Source organism: Canis lupus, chromosome 11 (assembly GCF_003254725.2).
Source record: "Canis lupus dingo isolate Sandy chromosome 11, ASM325472v2, whole genome shotgun sequence".
NCBI classification, from domain to species: domain Eukaryota; kingdom Metazoa; phylum Chordata; class Mammalia; order Carnivora; family Canidae; genus Canis; species Canis lupus.
The window spans coordinates 53,123,629-53,142,201 of record NC_064253.1 but is presented as its reverse complement, the minus strand read 5'-3'; the positions used below and the strand labels follow the sequence as shown (position 1 = coordinate 53,142,201).

The 18,573-nt window shown below is 32.9% G+C and overlaps 1 protein-coding gene across 3 annotated transcripts in view; it reads right to left on the bottom strand.

Moving 5' to 3' along the window:
* ZCCHC7 (zinc finger CCHC-type containing 7) overlaps window positions 1-18,573 on the bottom strand; it is a 252,482-nt gene that overhangs the window by 9,166 nt on the left and 224,743 nt on the right. For all 3 annotated transcript variants that reach the window (XM_025433198.3, XM_025433199.3, XM_025433200.3), the window contains exon 6: window positions 16,885-16,920. In XM_025433198.3, coding sequence (XP_025288983.1) covers window positions 16,885-16,920 — 36 coding nt within the window. The remainder of the gene's footprint in view (window positions 1-16,884; window positions 16,921-18,573) is intronic.

Below are 18,573 nucleotides of genomic sequence, written 5' to 3'. Positions count from 1 at the left end.
CCTCCCTCTTTCCCTCCCTCCCTCCCTCCCTCCCTCCCTCCCTCCCTCCCTCCCTTCCTCTCTCTCTCTCTCTTTCAAATAAACTCTACACCCCACATGGGGCTCAAACTCATGACCCTGAGACCAAGAATTGCAGGCCCCCCAGACTCAGCCAGCCAGGGGCACCCCACTTATGTACTTTAATGAGATGCTGTTACAAAGAATGCTGGTCTGCCAACTAATTTTGTTATTGTTGTTTAAGGTGGCAGATGGGTGGTAGAGCTGAACAAGTTCAAGGATGCCTTATCAGTGATGTTTACCAGAGTGCTGGGCCCATGGCATGAGCATATACATGTTGGCAAACTATGGGTGACAGGTCAAATCCAGTCCTCTGCTTGTTTTTGTACAGCCCAGAGACAAGAATGGCTTTTACATTTAAATGATTAAAAAAAAAAAAAAAAAAGATATTTTGCAACACATGAAAATTCTATGAAATTCAAAATTCAAGGTCTGAAAACAAAGTTTTATTGAAGCACAGCCAGGCACATCTGCTTACAGATTATCTATCGCTGTTTTTCTTACATTATTTTAATTCAAGTATAGCTATAGTGTTATATTAGTTTCAGATGTACAATACAGTGTTTCTACAATTCCATATATCACCTAGTGCTTATCAGACGTTTCTCCAAAGAAGATATCCAGATGGCCAAAAGACACAGGAAAAGATGCTCGATATTACTCATCATTAGGGAAATGTAAATCAAAATCACAATGAGATAATATTTCACACTTGTCAGAGTGGCTAGAATCAAAAACACAAGAAACAAGTGTTGGTGAGGATGTAGTGAAAAGGGAACCCTTCTGGACTGTTGGTGGGAATGCAAACTGGCACAGCCATTGTGGAAAATAGTATGGAGTTTCCTCAAAAAGTTTAAAATAGAACTACCTGCAATACGGTTGGTTATCTGTGGTAACTTTTCAAGAGCAGAGTTATGACAGAGACCATATGGCCTACCAAGCTAAACTTTGCTATCTGGCTCTCTACAGAAGAAGTCTGCTGATGCCTAAGCTACAACATAAAAAGTGCTCAATAAAAAAAAAAAAAAAAAGTGCTCAATAAATAGGTGGTAAATGAGTAGATGTTAAACACTTCAAAATTTAATAGAGTGGAAATGAGTTATATGGCCAATAAATGTGATTAAAATAAATCTGAACACTGAAAACCTCTATGGATTAGGATGCAGAGCACAAGTTTTATGGAATTTCTCTGAATTATTTTATTGCCTAAGTTTGAGGAAATTACAGGTAGTTCTAATGTTGTTCCAGCTGCCTGTATCACTCTTTGCCCAGAAGAACATGGTGCACTCCACCTCTTTCAAATCTTGGCTTAAAGGTCATATTAGTAAGGCTTTCCTGATCACTTTTTAAAAAGATTGTCAGCTCTCTCCAACTGGTGTTCCCTACCCTGCTTTACTGCTTTAAACAAACAAACAAACAAACAAACAAACAGACAAACTCCATGTCACTTATCACATCTCACATACTATATATTTTGCTTGTTTGTTTTATCTGTCCCTCCACTTACAATCCCAGGCAAGAAGAAAGCAAGCTCTGTAAGGGCTGGGATTTCTGTCTGTGTTTTTTTTTGTTCACTGCTATACCCCAGATCCCAGAACAGGCCAGGCATATAGTAAGAGTTCACAAAGTAGTAATAAATTAACAATGCATATGTAAAGCACATAGCCCATAGTAAGCATCCAATACATTTTAGTTATTGTTAATAATTTGGGTACATTGGGAAACGATATCAATTTTTTACATCATTAAAGGACAACCTATAAAATTATGTTTTGATATATTAAAAAGCCTGCATAAATTAATACAGCTCCCTAAGTGTCTCCCCTACTTCACACTGAGAGTGTGATATATAGTCTGGAAGAATCAGGAAGGAATTAGTAGTATAAAGAGAATAGGAATTCAGTTTTACAGTATCAAGGATAAAGAGATCCTTCTTAATCAAGATTTTGAAAGCATGCTTCATGGTGACACTTACTTTATTTTGAAAGTAATTTCATTCAAAGAGTTTCAAATTTAGCCCCGCTGTTCATTTATGCCCGTGGATGAAGTGCAAACATTTGGATGTTCATTCATCTGAATAATGTCACTAGTTAAAAACTTCCATTATTACTAATAAAAATAGCAACAGTATTTATATTGTGCTATGAAATTCTAAACTGTTTCACAATAATTAATTAGTAAATGACATGACAAACGCTATCTACATACTCCCATTTTAATAAACTATCATGTACTAGGACTTAATAGGAATGAAATCAGCCTAGATCTCACCTAATTAGAGAACATTTCTATATTAGAATACAGTACTGAAAACTCAATAATGATTTCCAGTGGACAAGTTTTCATACTATGATCTAACAAAAATCTTACAGCTATTTAAAGTGTTAGAAATATAAATTTGTGACTCAATAGTTCTGCCTTGGAGCATGTCTTTATTTTTAATTAACAGGAAAGGTCCAATTTAAAGCAGAATATGTCAACTGATTAGCTCTAAGTTCAGAGTTCTGTCATACAGTCTGCACTGTGGACAAAAAGTTAAATGTACGAGAATGAATGTAGTCTTTTAAAACTTTTTTTTTTTTTTTAAAGATTTTACTTATTTATTCAGAGACACAGAAATTGAGAGAGAGGCAGAGGGAGAGACACAGAAAACACTCTTTTATTCAGAGACACAGAAATTGAGACAGAGGCAGAGGGAGAAGCAGGCTCCATGCAGGGAGCCCGATGTGGGACTCAATCCTGGGTCTCCAGGATCACACTCTGGGCTGAAGTAGGAGCTAAACTGAGCCACTGGGGCTGCCCTAAAACTTTTTTTTAAAGTTAAGAATTTATCTAGAGACTTTGACCAATGGGTTACCAAGTGAACTATTTATGAAAGCAGCTTTTTTCTTTTTTTGTTACAGACATTTAAATAATCTATATTTGTAGGGTGATATCTTGGAGATTACTTTACTATCAATATATAGAAGTAATAACCTGGTAGATAGCATTACCTATGAAAGGTCCATCCCATCTGCTATTCTTGCTGAAAGCTTTTCATGCACCAGTAAACTCAGTAAATATCAGAAGATAAAGCATAAGCCTACCACGCCACGGATTTACTCCTAATGTCTCCTCAAAGTGCAGCCCGATGCAACGATTACAAATGATTTTCTTCTAATGTCATTTTACATAACCCTTTTTTCTGCATGAGTAGTTAGTGCGGAATGAATGAATGAATGCCATTAAAACAGTTAATCATTATCTGGGACACTGGCCTTACTCCCTTCACAACTAGGAATCTCCATGACAAAGGCCAAGAGATCAAAACGCCAGAGCTGCCTCAGTGTCCTATTTCTAACAGTAATTTTTTATGCAAATGAATCTGCTGGGCATCTCCCTCTGTGACCTTGAGCTGCCCTTATCTAAACTGACTTTGATCCAATGAGGGTCTGCATCTAGTTGAAGCTCATTACTATATAGGATATGCAATCAATTTCACTAATTAAAGGGAATTTTCTACTCTTGTGAATGCAAAATGGACTTATTTTTGTAATCACACATATGCTTAAAGACTAGACTATATGTTTTTATTAATTCAATTTGTTATATGAACATATATTAAAAAGCAAATATATTAAGTACTTGAGGTAAATGTATTCATGACCAAATGTAACATTTAGTATTGAGCTTAGCTCCAGTCTTTCTGAACAAGTCACATTTATTCACACACCTCTTAAATCAATATGGTTTTCATGCTTGAGAATGACCTTACTCTTTCAAGATATTTCCAAATCAATTTATCCTTTCAATAAACTCACTAATAGCACAAGCCTCCCCCCAAATATTCATACATTTAAAAATTCCAACCTAAGTATCAAATAGGATTTCTCAAGAAAATGTTACCCCAAACGGAAAGCTTGTCATCACAGTTTTCAAAGTCCATTGGCTGAAGTGACAAATGGCATGGATTTGACATTTGAGCAGAAAAAAGTTTCAATTCAAAATACGTATTTAAATAATAAGTAAATAAAATGTATATTTTTGGGGGGGATGCCTGGGTGGCTCAATGGTTGAGCATCTGCCTTTGGCTCAGGTCATGATCCAAGTCCCGGAATCGAGTCCTGCATTGGGCTTCCTGCATGGAGCCTGCTTCTCCCTCTGCTATGTCTCTGCCTCTCTCTCTGTGTCTCTTATGAATAATAAAATCTTTTTAAAAAATGCATATTTTTTCCTATTTATTTTTTGAAGATTTTATTTATTTATGTGTGAGAGAGAGAGAGAGAGAGGCAGAAGACACAGGCAGAGGGAGAAGCAGGCTCCATGCAGGAAAGCCTGACATAGGACTCGATCCCAGGTCTCCAGGATCATGCCCTGGGTTGAAGGCATTAAACCGCTGAGCCACCCAGGCTGCCCTTTATTCCTCTTTAAAGATATTATTTTTACTGCCTACTCTAGAGATTAGATAGAGTTTTTAAGTATTTTCTTTAGTTTTATAAAAGTACATAGGGGAAAAAAGAATGAACGCCCTCCCTTTCCTTCAGTATTGTTTACGATATAAATGCTAACAAAATGTAACTGGTACATATTTAACTTGGGATCTAAAGGAAAGAAAGGAAGAAATTTAAAAGTTAGGAAAACAGTTCTGCAGTGAAGTAAATTAATGCTGAGTCTGTGACAGGGCAAAAACGATGATTCCAAGATATCAAGATATGACCAAAGATACAAAGACTGTAGTCCTGTCCTTCATTGTCAGTGTTTTCCTGTGGTGGGTCCTCACACCTGCGGACCCAGACACCAGGTCTGTTCCAATCACGGTTTTGGACAGTCTTCCATCTGCACACCATTCTGGCAAACAGTCACAGTATTATTTCTTTTGAGGAACACTGGGAGGAATTTTCTCCTCAAACTAAAAGCTTTGAAATTATTTTAAATCAAAGCTTCCTTCATAGAATCTTTTAAGCTTTTGTTTTTTTTTTTTCAGTGAAAAAAAGAAAAGAATTCAATCATATTCCAGAGGACATTGCTACTAATTCCTCCTATATCCTAAAAATACCATTAAAAGTACCATATATAATTATATACCTATATCTTTTATGTGTTAAAAACACTATGTCATGTACCCAACAGACTCTCAATCCATTGGGTAATTCCTTAATTAGGCAGATTTTTGAAACATGTATTATGTACACAACAGACCGGAACGTCTCCTTTGGAGCATTTTCTAGTCTATCGGGTGATTACATCATTAAGCCACACATGCTACGTAGAAAAAAATCCTTATGAAAATTCATGAAAAAATGTACAGCATATCATTAGCATGCAGCAGACGTGTATGCTTTTGATATTTTCTCTGGTAAAAAAAAACTACATGAAATAATTAGTCCAGGTCATGAAAACAGGAGAAAGGTACCAGACACTGGTAAAAATGAAAATTGCAAAAATTGCATCTCTCATGGTTTAGCTGAGAGTAATTTGCTTTATTGGAAAATGGATTCTAAAACAGTGTTCATTTGAATTACAGCAGAATAAAGAGTGTTGCTTTATTGATTTGGTATTTCCTATACACACTTAACTTCCTCTCTTACTCCTCTTTTGGACACTCATAAGTTTTACAAACCAATGGGTTGAAGGTTGCAAATGAACAGTGGTAAGACCATTAATTATTCAAGGCATTTTGTACTGTGTGTTTGTATATGGATATCTTCACTTTATGGAACCAAGAGTATAAGAGATTGCATATCTTTTTTGGTAAGTTGAAACTACTAAGTAATATGAAGAGAGATAAACTGTTGGTTTAACTCTCAATAGTGAAAGGCTTACATATTTACAACATTAAGCAAAATCTCAAAGACGATATATTTGAAGACTAAAATAAAGCACAGGTTTTATTAAAAGGAGCTACTAAACTCATTAATTTATGACTTTTCTTTTTGTAAAATGAGATCCCATCCTACATCCTCATCCCCCTCCCCCCCAAAAAAACCCCAACAACAAAAAAAAGAAAACCTCAGTAAGCAGAGAACAATGAACATATGCAAGACAGTAAGGATCACAGTAATTCACTCCCTGAATGCTCCAAATCTTCATGGCTTAAAAAGCATCCCAATTTTCTCCAAAGGTAGTGGCATTTATTCACTGGGCCATAGCTAATTTTACATGGAATGCAAAAATGTTAGTTTAAGTTTAATTTACCACCCTATTTAAATATTTCCAATGTAGCTCTCAAACTGCAGAGCTATCCCTCCGTCTATTTTAATTTTAAAGTAAGTTAGCAAAGGCTTCCTTCTTAATCCCCAGAGACTACCTACATAGTGACACAAACGCACAAATTTATGACAGCAACATAAATGCTCTTCTGAAGTAATGTGCAACATTAAGTGAAAATCGTTTCCTGGAAAGATATTATAGGTATCTATATTTTATTTGCCATCTTAAACATATCTGGGTCTTTATGGCCTTATTTTAAAAATGTATTTCCTTTTTATATTTCCTGGTGCAAATGGACTGCATAAATAAGCAATGTGCTATGAGGCTTCAGACCAGCCGATAAAACCTTTCAATTTTCATGCCAGCTTCTTCTTTTGTAATTCAAATCCGCCTGGAAACTGGCAGCTCTGAAAACTGAAACAAGCACTGCCACAAATACCTTGTAATGCTATCGACCTTGTCTGCCCATGCAGTGAGAAAGGGGGATGCGTATGTGTCTGCAGCCATCCAGATAACACAACTCATTTTTTTGGGGGGGGGGGTTTGGGGTGGGGATAACAGAAGCCAGCCCCAGACTGTGCACCAAAAGCAGTCATTACCAGGCGTGCTGGAGAATAAGTCTCTTCAAAATACACAGTGCATTTAAAAACCACATATGAGGCTGAGCCACTGCTGTCATTACCAATTTTAATTTAGCTCCTTCAGTTTGCCAGCCAGATAAACTCTTTAGTGCTGTTTTTTAATCTATTTGCCACATTTTATGTTTAAGATTATAGTAATATGGACAGGAGAAGGAATCACTTTTAGGGGAAATAAAGAAATAGATCCGCTTATCAGCGCCCATCAGAAAGTTCATTAATCAGCCAGGCTTTGTGCCCTCTAAATTGAAAGGTTAAATAATCCTCTCAGGAATATTTCTCGGCCCCTCCGCCAATTGTCCGGAGAGGAGCTGCCATTCATAGCACACGGGATCGGTGACAGGGTATCTTACCACTGTTTGGACCCCAAACAATGATGGACAAATGGCCTGGTTTACAAAGAACCTTTTAGTACATGGATGGAAAAGGACCACAAGCTTTGAAGCAGGGTGGAGGGATGAGGAGGGAGTAAAGATAGGATGTGGGGGGGAAGGGACAGAAAAGAATACATACATGTGTGAATCCACAGATATTTTATCTGAATGTTTACTGGGGTGGACTATAAAACAGAAACCACATTAATATACATCTTCCAATCATATGAAGTACTTTACATATTCAAATTTGCTTATATATTTTGTATACAACTGTATATAAACCATCATTGAAAAATTATGGAATAACAGCACTGTAAGCTCTATTATATTTATTAGCTAAAACACAGAAGATTCAAATAAACACCAAGATTTTCATTTTTACCATAACTCCAACTGATTTACAACACAGAGCACTCCCCCCTCCCCACCCAACCGTGCTTATTCGCCTGAAATAGTCTTAACAACAGTCACAAAGGCAGGGAATTCCACAGCTGTAAGGATCTGTCTAGAGAGGGGAAAGTAATGCTTTTTTCTTTTGCTCTTACAGTATGCCTTATCTTAACTCCTGCTTGTCTCAAAATAAAGAACAAACATGGAATAGGAATGCAAACCACAGGCCCCGAGAAAATGCTTAATTTTTGTGTTGCCTTTTTTGCTGGACCTATAAGAGAATACAAGTTGAAGTCTGTAAAAGTGACCAAGCTTACACCTCAACATCTTGCTGTGAAATCAGGCTGGTTTCTGCCATCAGTCATGTGAAGGCATGAAGCAGTTTCATCTGAAGTACAAAAAAACTGATATGCTATTTTGTTTCCTTCCTCATCTGATTGAATAACCCTGTACCCCCAGCAGAAAGTATTATAATTGGTATATGTATGTATATGTGAGAATTCTTCAATTTCATATTATTCTTAAGATTTATGTCATTTCATTTGCTTGATAGATAACTACATTCAGATGACACTGAAATTATCATTTAAGAACTGAATGTTTATAACATTTCATTAATTAATATAACATATATATTAATTATATATACTATATTTTTCAAAATGGTATCTTTATATGGTAAAATATATGGCTATGTTTTATATAGTCATTTTCATTAGGGGAAGAAGTAGCCTAAATATTTTTGTGATCCAATTCTTTTTTTTTTTTTTTATTGGTGTTCAATTTACCAACATACAGAATAACCCCCAGTGCCCGTCACCCAATCACTCCCACCCCCTGCCCTCCTCCCCTTCTACCACCCCTAGTTCGGTGATCCAATTCTTAAGTGTCTTTATAACAATTCTTAGAAAAATCAAATTAAGAAAATAATTCAAATTTGCTATATTTAAAAGTTACCTACATTTCTAGAAAAGACACAGATAAATAATATCAAAATGAAGAGTGAGGTAAATACTTTTGTTAACAGAAGAGTGCCTGTGAGTATTTTAATTTCAGTAACTATAAGAAGGAAACATTTTTATGAGACAGAAAGTAAAGAGGTGATTATGAATCTCCTCATCTTAGGCAAACAATATTTTCAAAACACATTACGAAATAATCTAAATAAATTTTAAATAATATTAAATAAATATTAAATAAAACAATAATCTGAGTTTGGGCTATTAGTCCAGAGGCCATCTTTACAGGTGTGATGCATGTATCGTTCTGCTTTATTAGAGCTCACACAGTGTTGAATATGAGCTATGTGCTAGGTACTGTGCCAAGTACTTTACGTTTCTTATTTCATTGCATACTTACTTCATCCCCATTTTTCAGTTGAAGAAACCAAGGATCTTAAAAGCCAAATATATTAATGAGGCTTGACCATCTAAGTAGATTAAAGAGCCAGAATTTGAGCCAATGTCTGATCCCAAAGCTACATTCTTTTTATAATGTTAAAAAAAAAAATTTCCTAGTAATTTCCTCACAAATAAGTCTGCCATTCCAAATCAGTTTTATAGCATGTTTTTTAAGGATTTCAATAAAATGAGAAGGAAATGTGGTTGTAACTATAAATAAAGGAAACAGGAGAGATCCAAGAAAGACAAAATTGAGATTTTATTGTAGAAACAAAGCTAATAAGCAATCCAAAATTTAGTTCCCCTAACTGAAAAGAAATATGGGGGTAATCCACAAATACATGTGAAGGACAATATTTATGTAAAATTGGTATTGATAGACATGGGTACATTACAAGGTTATAAAGATGACTTTATTATCTAATAGATTTGGTTTTATGTGACTTTTGAAAAAAAGGAATGAAAACAATGTGGTACCTTTATTACCAACTGATTCATGAATCAACATGAACTCTTTTTACAAAGCTGATACAGATTTCTGAACATTCCCATGGAAAAACTTTTGTTTTGAAATGTGATCTACCAGTGTATTGGTACATCAATTAAGGCAAAGTCTATTTTTAATTCCAAAGATATTAAAAAAATTTTTTTTTGGTTAAGTGGTCTCTAAGCATGTAGCATTTTTCTTCATATATTTTTGATATTTCAAAAAACCCCAAAGATACTAGTTTTGGATGACCATTGCTGAGTTCAAAATAGCTGAAAGAAAATAATCAAAATGTACAAAAACATAACTCTCATGACTTTCTTGTATGTAGGGATTAAGCAGCAAATGAATTTCAAATCTAAAATCTGATTGATTTTATCAATAATTTATTAACTTTTAGTCATTTAAGAGATTTTGCTTTTAAAATCTTAAACTTAATTTAATTTAAGATTACTAATACAGTTTATGCCGTAACAAAATATAACACTAGTTCAGAGAGATTGTGCACGTCAACAAGTCAAGGGGTTCTTTCAGGAGTCTTTCCCTGAAGATTATTCAAATGATTGACCAAAACCCTTAAAGGTTATGGTTGATCATGACCGTGAGTAACTAAGTGATTCCTAAATACTTAAAACCTGTTAGGAATTACTGTAATCTACCATGTCATTTACATGCATGACTACTAAAAGGAATGTTTAATACAAACATCATTGGTCCAGTATACTTTATCTACTTTTACTCTTGCACTGAAATGTCCAGAGAAGATTATGACAAGCTCAATCGGTTGGAATATATTTAAGGAATGGCATGAGTCACCTATTCAAAATACACATGAAAAATCACTTAAATATGTTAAAATTATTCTATGTAGTACTTCGATTCTCTTCATGTGTGGTAAATATGACAAAGAATAGAAATCATTCAACATTTCAAATTTTTAAACTACAATTTATTATATAGCCAGATACTGTGCAGTGTTAAAACTGGATTTTGAACATTCTCAGGCTGTTTATATTCATTTTTGTTAAAATAGCGGCCCTATTTCAAAGTGTAGAGTTGTAAGTAAAAAAACAACAATGTAGTTTTATTTGGGATTATATGAATAATGTGTGTGTTTCTGAAGGAGAAGAAAAAACTTTAAAAATGCTTATATATATTAAAATTATAAATACTTAGAATTTAATTACCACAAAATGCAAGTATCAAGAAGAAATTGCCCCTATAATGGCTAACTATAATTCTTTTGTAAGTAAAGGTGAACATACCTAGGAAACAGAAAAGGACAGTAAAAACTTCAAATGTAATTTGCATCTTTCTATCATACTCAGGAGAAACCTTTGCCAACAGAAAAGAAAAAGACCATTAACAGTACTCCCTTAAATTTTTAAAATAGAAATAAAACTTGAAGCCCACATATTAAATATGTAAGTCCTAAATGTAATGGTGTTTTTGTCCTCAGCTACTAAGGGGCAGACAAAAAGGCACAGGGACTTTTTTGCCAAATGATAAAAGTTAGCTGTTTATATTAGAGCTTCAGGTTCAATTAGCTTATTATTGAGCAACATGTGCTACCTAAAAATGAATAGAAATCATAATGATGGGTGATTAGGACATATCTTCAGATATTTAGAAAGTGGCAAAAACACAGCTGTATCTGCCAAAACATTTATAATGAATCTTTTATAAATTGTGTGAATGTTGGATACTTTCATTGCTTATCTGAAATACTTAAATTTATAAGAGAATTAATGTTATTAATGTCACTTGATATTATTCAAATATATTAACACAAGAAAAAAAACTACTCAAAATATGCCATATTGATTTTTCATTTAAAACACATTAATTTTTGCATTAAAATACTAAAAGTCAAATGAGTTGGAAATTCTCTCTGAAGGGGATGACACCTCAGTATTTCTTAGAAAAGAAGAAAATATGAAGGTTTTTTTATGTGTGTTAATAAATAAATAATATGTAAATTATATCCAAATCCAAGTTTTATTCTACTCCCATTCATTAATAAGTGTGTACATAAAATGTCTAAATTTCTGAAAAAACACTCTGGGAGGAAAAATAAAATGTGCATTTATAATTCACAATGTTCACTTTTTTCCTCTTTCTTTCACAGAAGCTTTAGAAAATTGCTTTTTGATGATTTGGCAAATTGTATTTATTTTTAAATGAATCTCATTTATTGAGATTGATAATTCCAGGTTTCATTTGCTCTGAAATTGCATTTTCCAATTGCTTCCAATGATAAGTTCTAGAAAAATGTGGTTCAACATGCCAGTGAAATAAAGATTTAAAAAAAAAACCATACACCTCAGTTGACCTACTCTGTAAATGTAGTAATTATATTTTATACTAAATTCTAAACATGGTAAGACTGAAGTTAAAAACTGCTAGCAAAATGTTGACACTACTTTAAGAATAAGGTATTTAAATAAATATAAAAGTATTCACATAAATTTTCCATTTTAAAAATATTTTAAACTTTTAGTTACTGTCTACATGTACTTTCTATCCCTGTAACATATGGAGTATTAGAAAATAGTCATCGGTGCTCATTCAGGAATTCTTTTTATTCAGATACCAAGTAACTTGCAACATAAAGCAGTTTGATTTATTTTGTAGTACTACAATGGGAAGACAGCCTTGAGGAACTACAAAATAGTTGTGTGCCTTCTGAATCATCAGGGCATGATTACACTTACCTCAGTAGTATCTCAGTGGTAAGGGCATTTTTAATGAAGACTAAATCTCTGAATATTTGACAGAGATGTAATATCTCAATAGCAACACTTAACCAATCAAAACACTGAAATAGCAATACCAGATCTAGAGGGGGAAAACCCCCGACAGTTGAAACAAGAGTATTCCTAGTTCTTGAAGGAGTCAGCAAAGTGAACTGAACTACCAAAATAAGAGCTTCTAAAATGAATTTGTAAAATATTAGTTTATGATAATCTGTATGCCAGGCCTCAAGATATGTTACCAAACAAAAGTTGATTTAAATTTTCTGAAGTAGAATGAGGCCTAGTTCTAACTCTATTCTGGAGCTATTTAACTCTTTAAAATACAGTATGTAACTAGTTCTGTTCTCTTAAACATACACATGGAAAAGGGCATATCACTTGATATCTACTGTGGATGGGGTTCTTGTGGGTTTTGCAGCTCTGCTTATGCAGCCAAAGAGCTCTCAGAAAAAGATTTAGGATTTTCAACATATATTCAATAAAGAGAGAAAAGGCATTCCTACCCTCTCCCTCTCTTCCTAAAAGAAAAGATTCTGGCTTGGGACTGACTTCTGGAAACTTTTTATTTTTCATTTCAAGTTATTTTAAAAAATCCATTCCAGAGTTCAGGCAGTTAGAAAACTGTTATCCATCCTGTCTTAAATCACAATTCCAGGATAAAGACTTTTGGATAGCTATAGCCTCACAACCAAATTCCACTTTGTTATTCCCCCCTTTTGGACTACAAAGCATAGCTCTAGAATTAAATTTAAATCTGTTCACATTTAGGGTTACCTAGTATGGAATGACACAGAATGCTTTAGAGTAACATTCTTATTTAGTATAAAACTCTCATTTCTGTACTGTAAAAACCCAGAAAATACATTTCTAAATTGATGCTTCCAAGTAAGGAGAGAAAAGTGACTGGCAAAATGAAACAATATTGTTAATTATGGTTCATAAGATACACTCTGGCATTCAACTAGGTCCGGTAAGACATTATTGATTACTACTAAACTCTGGTCACCAGCTTTTTCCTAGGCTAGACAGGAAAGCAAGGAAACCTACTCCTCCCCATCTCCCTGACAGCAAGTATTTTACTTTTTGAAGTGTGAATTCTAGGCATTCCAAACACTATACATAAAGAAATATTTAAAAGGTAATTCTTCCAAAAATGTTACATTTGTGTCCTATTTAAACTTTCAGTTAAAAAGGTAGTAGTTGTAACATATTTTAACAATGACACAAAGAAATCCAGGCGCAAAATTAAACATAAAAGATGTATTGTCCTTTTTGATTCTTAACACACACAGCCCCCAAATAGCATACTCCTAGTTACTTTTTTAAAGTAAGTAGATTAAAAACAAGATTAACAAAATGTCCAAAGCATGTCAAATTATAGCCTCTACTAGTTAAAAATTCTGTTGGTTGTAAAACTCTGTTGGTGGCCATTTTGGCCTAGGATTTTTAATATAAATGAGACTAGAGATGACAGGGAATGGGGGAAGGGACTTTCCTTTCTGAATAGTTAAAGAGGGAAAATTTTTATCTAGAATGAGTTATCTGAAAGATGTAAAAGAATATTCAAAGTCAGGTTTTACCAAAATCTTAAAATATAACAGAAATTAAACAAGAACAGTGCTATAGTACTGACGATTTTTAAAAAAAACTTTACAAACACTTCTGAAGGCGGTAAATACATAAACTATCTGTGGAAATTATTTAATAGCTAAATAAAAATCATATATTTTTCTTTTTCTCATGCAGGGCTCCAAACGATCATCTGAAGTGAAGTCATTAAATTATATGAAGTAATTTTATAGTCACTAAAATATAACAAGAAAAATGCTATAGCTAAATTAGTTGTTATAACATGTATATGTATCTATGTAGATATATATGTAATATCTTTTTATTAGAGTTTTATTGGCATGTACCCTTTAGAATGATGGGCTTAGTTATTTTTAATGTAGTGAAGTCCAGTCAAGTTTGATTAAAAAGCTATTCTATTTCAAGTTCTATTCAGATACAAGTTGTTAAGGAAACTTTATTTTATCTCATTTAATTGCTGAAAATAGTGAACATTTCTCTTCTTTAATTTTCTTCTTACTTTAGAATGTGTTTTAAGAAATTTTTGATTTGGGACATTTTACAAGTTCATTTATACCAATCAACTTCATCATCTTTCTTGTGTATTTGAGAAATAATGCTCTATTTAGCCTAAAAACTTTTCTTTCTTTTTTTTTAAAGAAAGAAAGCAATTCCCAAATAGACCTTAAATTATAGTTGCTAAACTAGGCTGTATAAATGTCCTTCTAGGCTTACTGATAAAAAGCAGACAAAAGCAATTGAAAAGTCCTCAAATGTAAATGTTTCTACACTGGATATATTAATCAGTTTATTCCCCCCAAAGCACAGTTCATTTTGGGTAAGAAATGGACATTTTTGGCTAAAAAAATAAATTAATCAATGATTAAATGCAGAAATTTCCAGAGTTTCAAGAAGACTGTTTTAAAGGAATATACAGTGGCAATTCTAACCCAGGCTTCATTATTTGGTCATTGCTGAGTGATGCTACAATCACATGTGAGGGCTACTATAAGTCAATAGATGGCAGTCCATCGCCTAGTAAAAGGGCTGAAGATGATGAAAATCACCATGCATCTTTTTTTTAAATTTTTTTTTGCATCTTGCTTTTATTCAAGATTAAATATTGCTTAATTACACACATTTGGATTTGCCTATATACATAATTATTTATCCATTTTATTTTAGATGGATTGATACATAAATACATGTTTATAAATGTACTAGTTTAGCATTTATATTTGCATAGTAAACTAATTCTAAATTACTAATTATTAATTTAAACTTGACAATTATAAATTGATAGTTACCTGCAGTATTATTTTGAAAAATTAATCAGAATTCCAGATTGAGAAAAATGGATTTTTCAAAATGATTTTGTTATACCTATAAATAGAATATATTGTAACTCCCCAAAAGGGAAATTCATTTTATTTTCATTTTCCCCCAACTATTCTTTTTACAATTTGTTTTTCAAAAGCTATGTTATTATACAAACCTCAAATATTTCTGTTTTAATAAACACCAATTTCTATCCTTCTATGATAGTTATATAAAATAATATAGGTACAAGCAATAAAAATAAAAAAAAGAGGGTCTTCAAATTATTGAGTAAGTTTTCAAGGCTGGAATTCTCTAACTCAGGAGAAAAGGGAAAAGAAATGCAATTGTCAAATCCCTTAGGCTATTTCTTAATGAAAATACTGATGAAGAAAACTGCTATATAGTTACAAAAAGTGACTATGATCTTGAAAAATATATGATAGGATTTCCAAGTTTAGGCTACAAAGATTTCACCATGTATGTTAGACAAGAAACCTGCTACCTAAGTATAAACATAATATATCTGGATGAGTTACATCTGTAACAATATGTTAACATACATAGGGGTATGTGTGTGTGTGTGTATTTTGGTAGAACACTAAATATTTTAATAAAATCCAATTTGGGACTGAAGGATAGTTGAGGAGTTACAGCTTTCTACTGAGAACCTTTACATTACATAAACTAAACAGTGGTAACAGATATGAAAACAAACCACCTGGTATTATTCCTTGCCTCTTGGGCCTGTGATAGACATATTAGTAGTTTGAGTCACTTGGTTTACTTTTTATTTCTGTAAGAGGAAAGCAATAAGAAGACATGCTTTGTAAAACTTCGTCCTATTTTCACTGTCTTCCTATAACCAAAATCTTTTTGATATGTTAAATCTTAAGGAACAGCTTTTATAACATTGTTATTAACTGTCTAACTATAAGAATAATCTTAATTGTTGTCTTGCTCAGTATAACACATTTAATATATTAAAAAATGACTACTAGGGCTATGATGAATTATTGAAATTATTTAAGCTGAATATTAAAAACTAACTAACTTCATAATATTGAGCACTAGCCAATTGCTTTCATAGTAAATTATGTTTTCTACTTCTACTTAGCCTAAATTCACAATAAAAGGAAACCACAGAATTGAATAACTTGAATGGTATTAAGCAGATGGTTATACACTTTGAAGAAGTCAAGAAGAGCTTAAGGATATGACAGTTGAATTGTTCTATATGAAAGATACACTGAGCTTTTTTTTAGCTTCATTAAAAAATATATGCAAAAATTTCAATAAAGCCAGAAAAATGATTATGGAAGATATTATGGATTGTATGCTTATGGACTGTACATAACACAACACTTTAAAGACACTGGATTACTATTATTTTTATGGCTCCTGACATACTTTTCTCCTTTAATTTAATGAATGAGTCTAGGAAAACTGAGATACCATGATGTAATCATTAAATGATGTGAGTAATAAAAAAAAATCAAAATCTTTTCAGAACAGGAAGATAGAGAATAGAGTAGTGGGCAGGGGAGAGGAGAAAAAGTATATTATTGCTTTCTCAGTGCAAAAACTCTTCAGATGTTTATTATCTTCTAGTAGAAGATGCTTGTCTATATTTTATGGTCAGCAGTTCAGAGAAGGATAAATAGGCTAGGTCTTGGGGAAAATAAAAAAGGTGTTTCTACTCACCGTTAGGTGATACTGCCTCCAGATATCTGGGCAAGCCTGGAAAATAAAAATATTGATCAGCTGGGAGCATGAAACAAGGTACTTTACAGCCTGTTGGTTTTGGCATAACCCAGCATCCACCGGTGTCGGTCACAGGAAAATAAGAAGCTTAACAGAAAGGGTCTGCATTTCAGCTTCAAAAACCTGGCTAGACAGTTTAATTGAATTTTACACTGGTTTAACACACTCCCTGCCATTGTCAGAAAGCCAGTAACAAAGTTTTCTCTCTCTTTTTTTTCTTTTCAGGTTAGAAGTTTTGGGGCACTAAGATGTGATTAAGAGCCATAACTCAGTTAAACTGATAAATGAACAGCAGTGGTCAAAATCAATAAGACTCACTGAGTACACCTTTTAAAAGAACATTTTGAACCTTGGTAGTAAGATAAACAACAACAACAACAACCCCAATTTATTAGCAACTGCTTTAAAGAAGACCACTGTGGTTATATGTTTCTGATGTCTGTTACCATCTTTTACCTAATCACTTGCTGCTAATCTTCAATACTGTGAATAGAGTTAAAAAGAAAGCTACAACAAAATAAAACAATCTCAAAAATCTAAAGTCCATGGCTTTTCCCTTAAAAGTCATCTTCTCTATCTATACATTTATAGGCAAATAACTTAAAACAATAAAACCTCAATAATTTTGTAAAAGATGGATTTACTGAAGCTAGAATAGGTAACAAACAAACACAAGCAACAAAAAGCAGCAGCAATAACAACCAGTTAGGAAATATTTTCTTACGGATACATATACAAGTCTTCTTTCCTTATATTTAAATTAGGACTCTGTTAGGGAAACACTTTTTCTAACCAAGTTCTTATATTTTATTGGTCTGCCATCTTTGGACAAAAAGAACAGTAGATAACAGAAAGTATTTTTTATAATTATTAAATAGTAATTAAAATATATTAAACCAAGCTAAGTAAATGGCAGTTCTTAAAGTAAATGTGAATTTATAGCTTTTGTTTAAAAATGTGTGTATACACATATACATATGTATACACACATACGCATGCCTAAAATTAGAATGAGTTAGTTTTTTTAAAACCTTTAGCATCTTTGACATACACTTTGAAACAATTCTTTACATTCCTCTTTCATTTACTTTTCAGGGACGTGATAAAACTAATGAAGATAATTCATACAATCTAAAATTATTATGGGTATGGCAATAATTCAGAAAATAACTTTTGAATGGCAAACCTCTCTCTACTCATTATATCATCATAAGTGATTATACAAAAAAAAAGAGTAGATAGTTCTAACTACGCTAAAAATTTTATCCATTATGTATTTTAACTATCTTATGTCATTTTCTAAAGAAAGGTGTGTAAATTAGACTAGTTAGTGGTCAGCTTTCCAATTTAAATGTCATACTCATGCAAACTAAAGTGTCTGACTAAAAAAAGCCACTTGTATACAGTGATTTCTGGATGAACAACAGTGATCAAAAGGAAACTATTTTTAACAAGTAAAAGTAGCTTCAGAAGGTACCAAATAACAGATATCAAATAACAGCCACAAACTTGTAGGTTACAAAGGTTCTCAATAAAACACACACATATATTTGTTTTTAATAAACATTTACAAACAAAGATCTAACATACAATATACCTTTAAGTATTCATTTCCTACCTTCTATCATA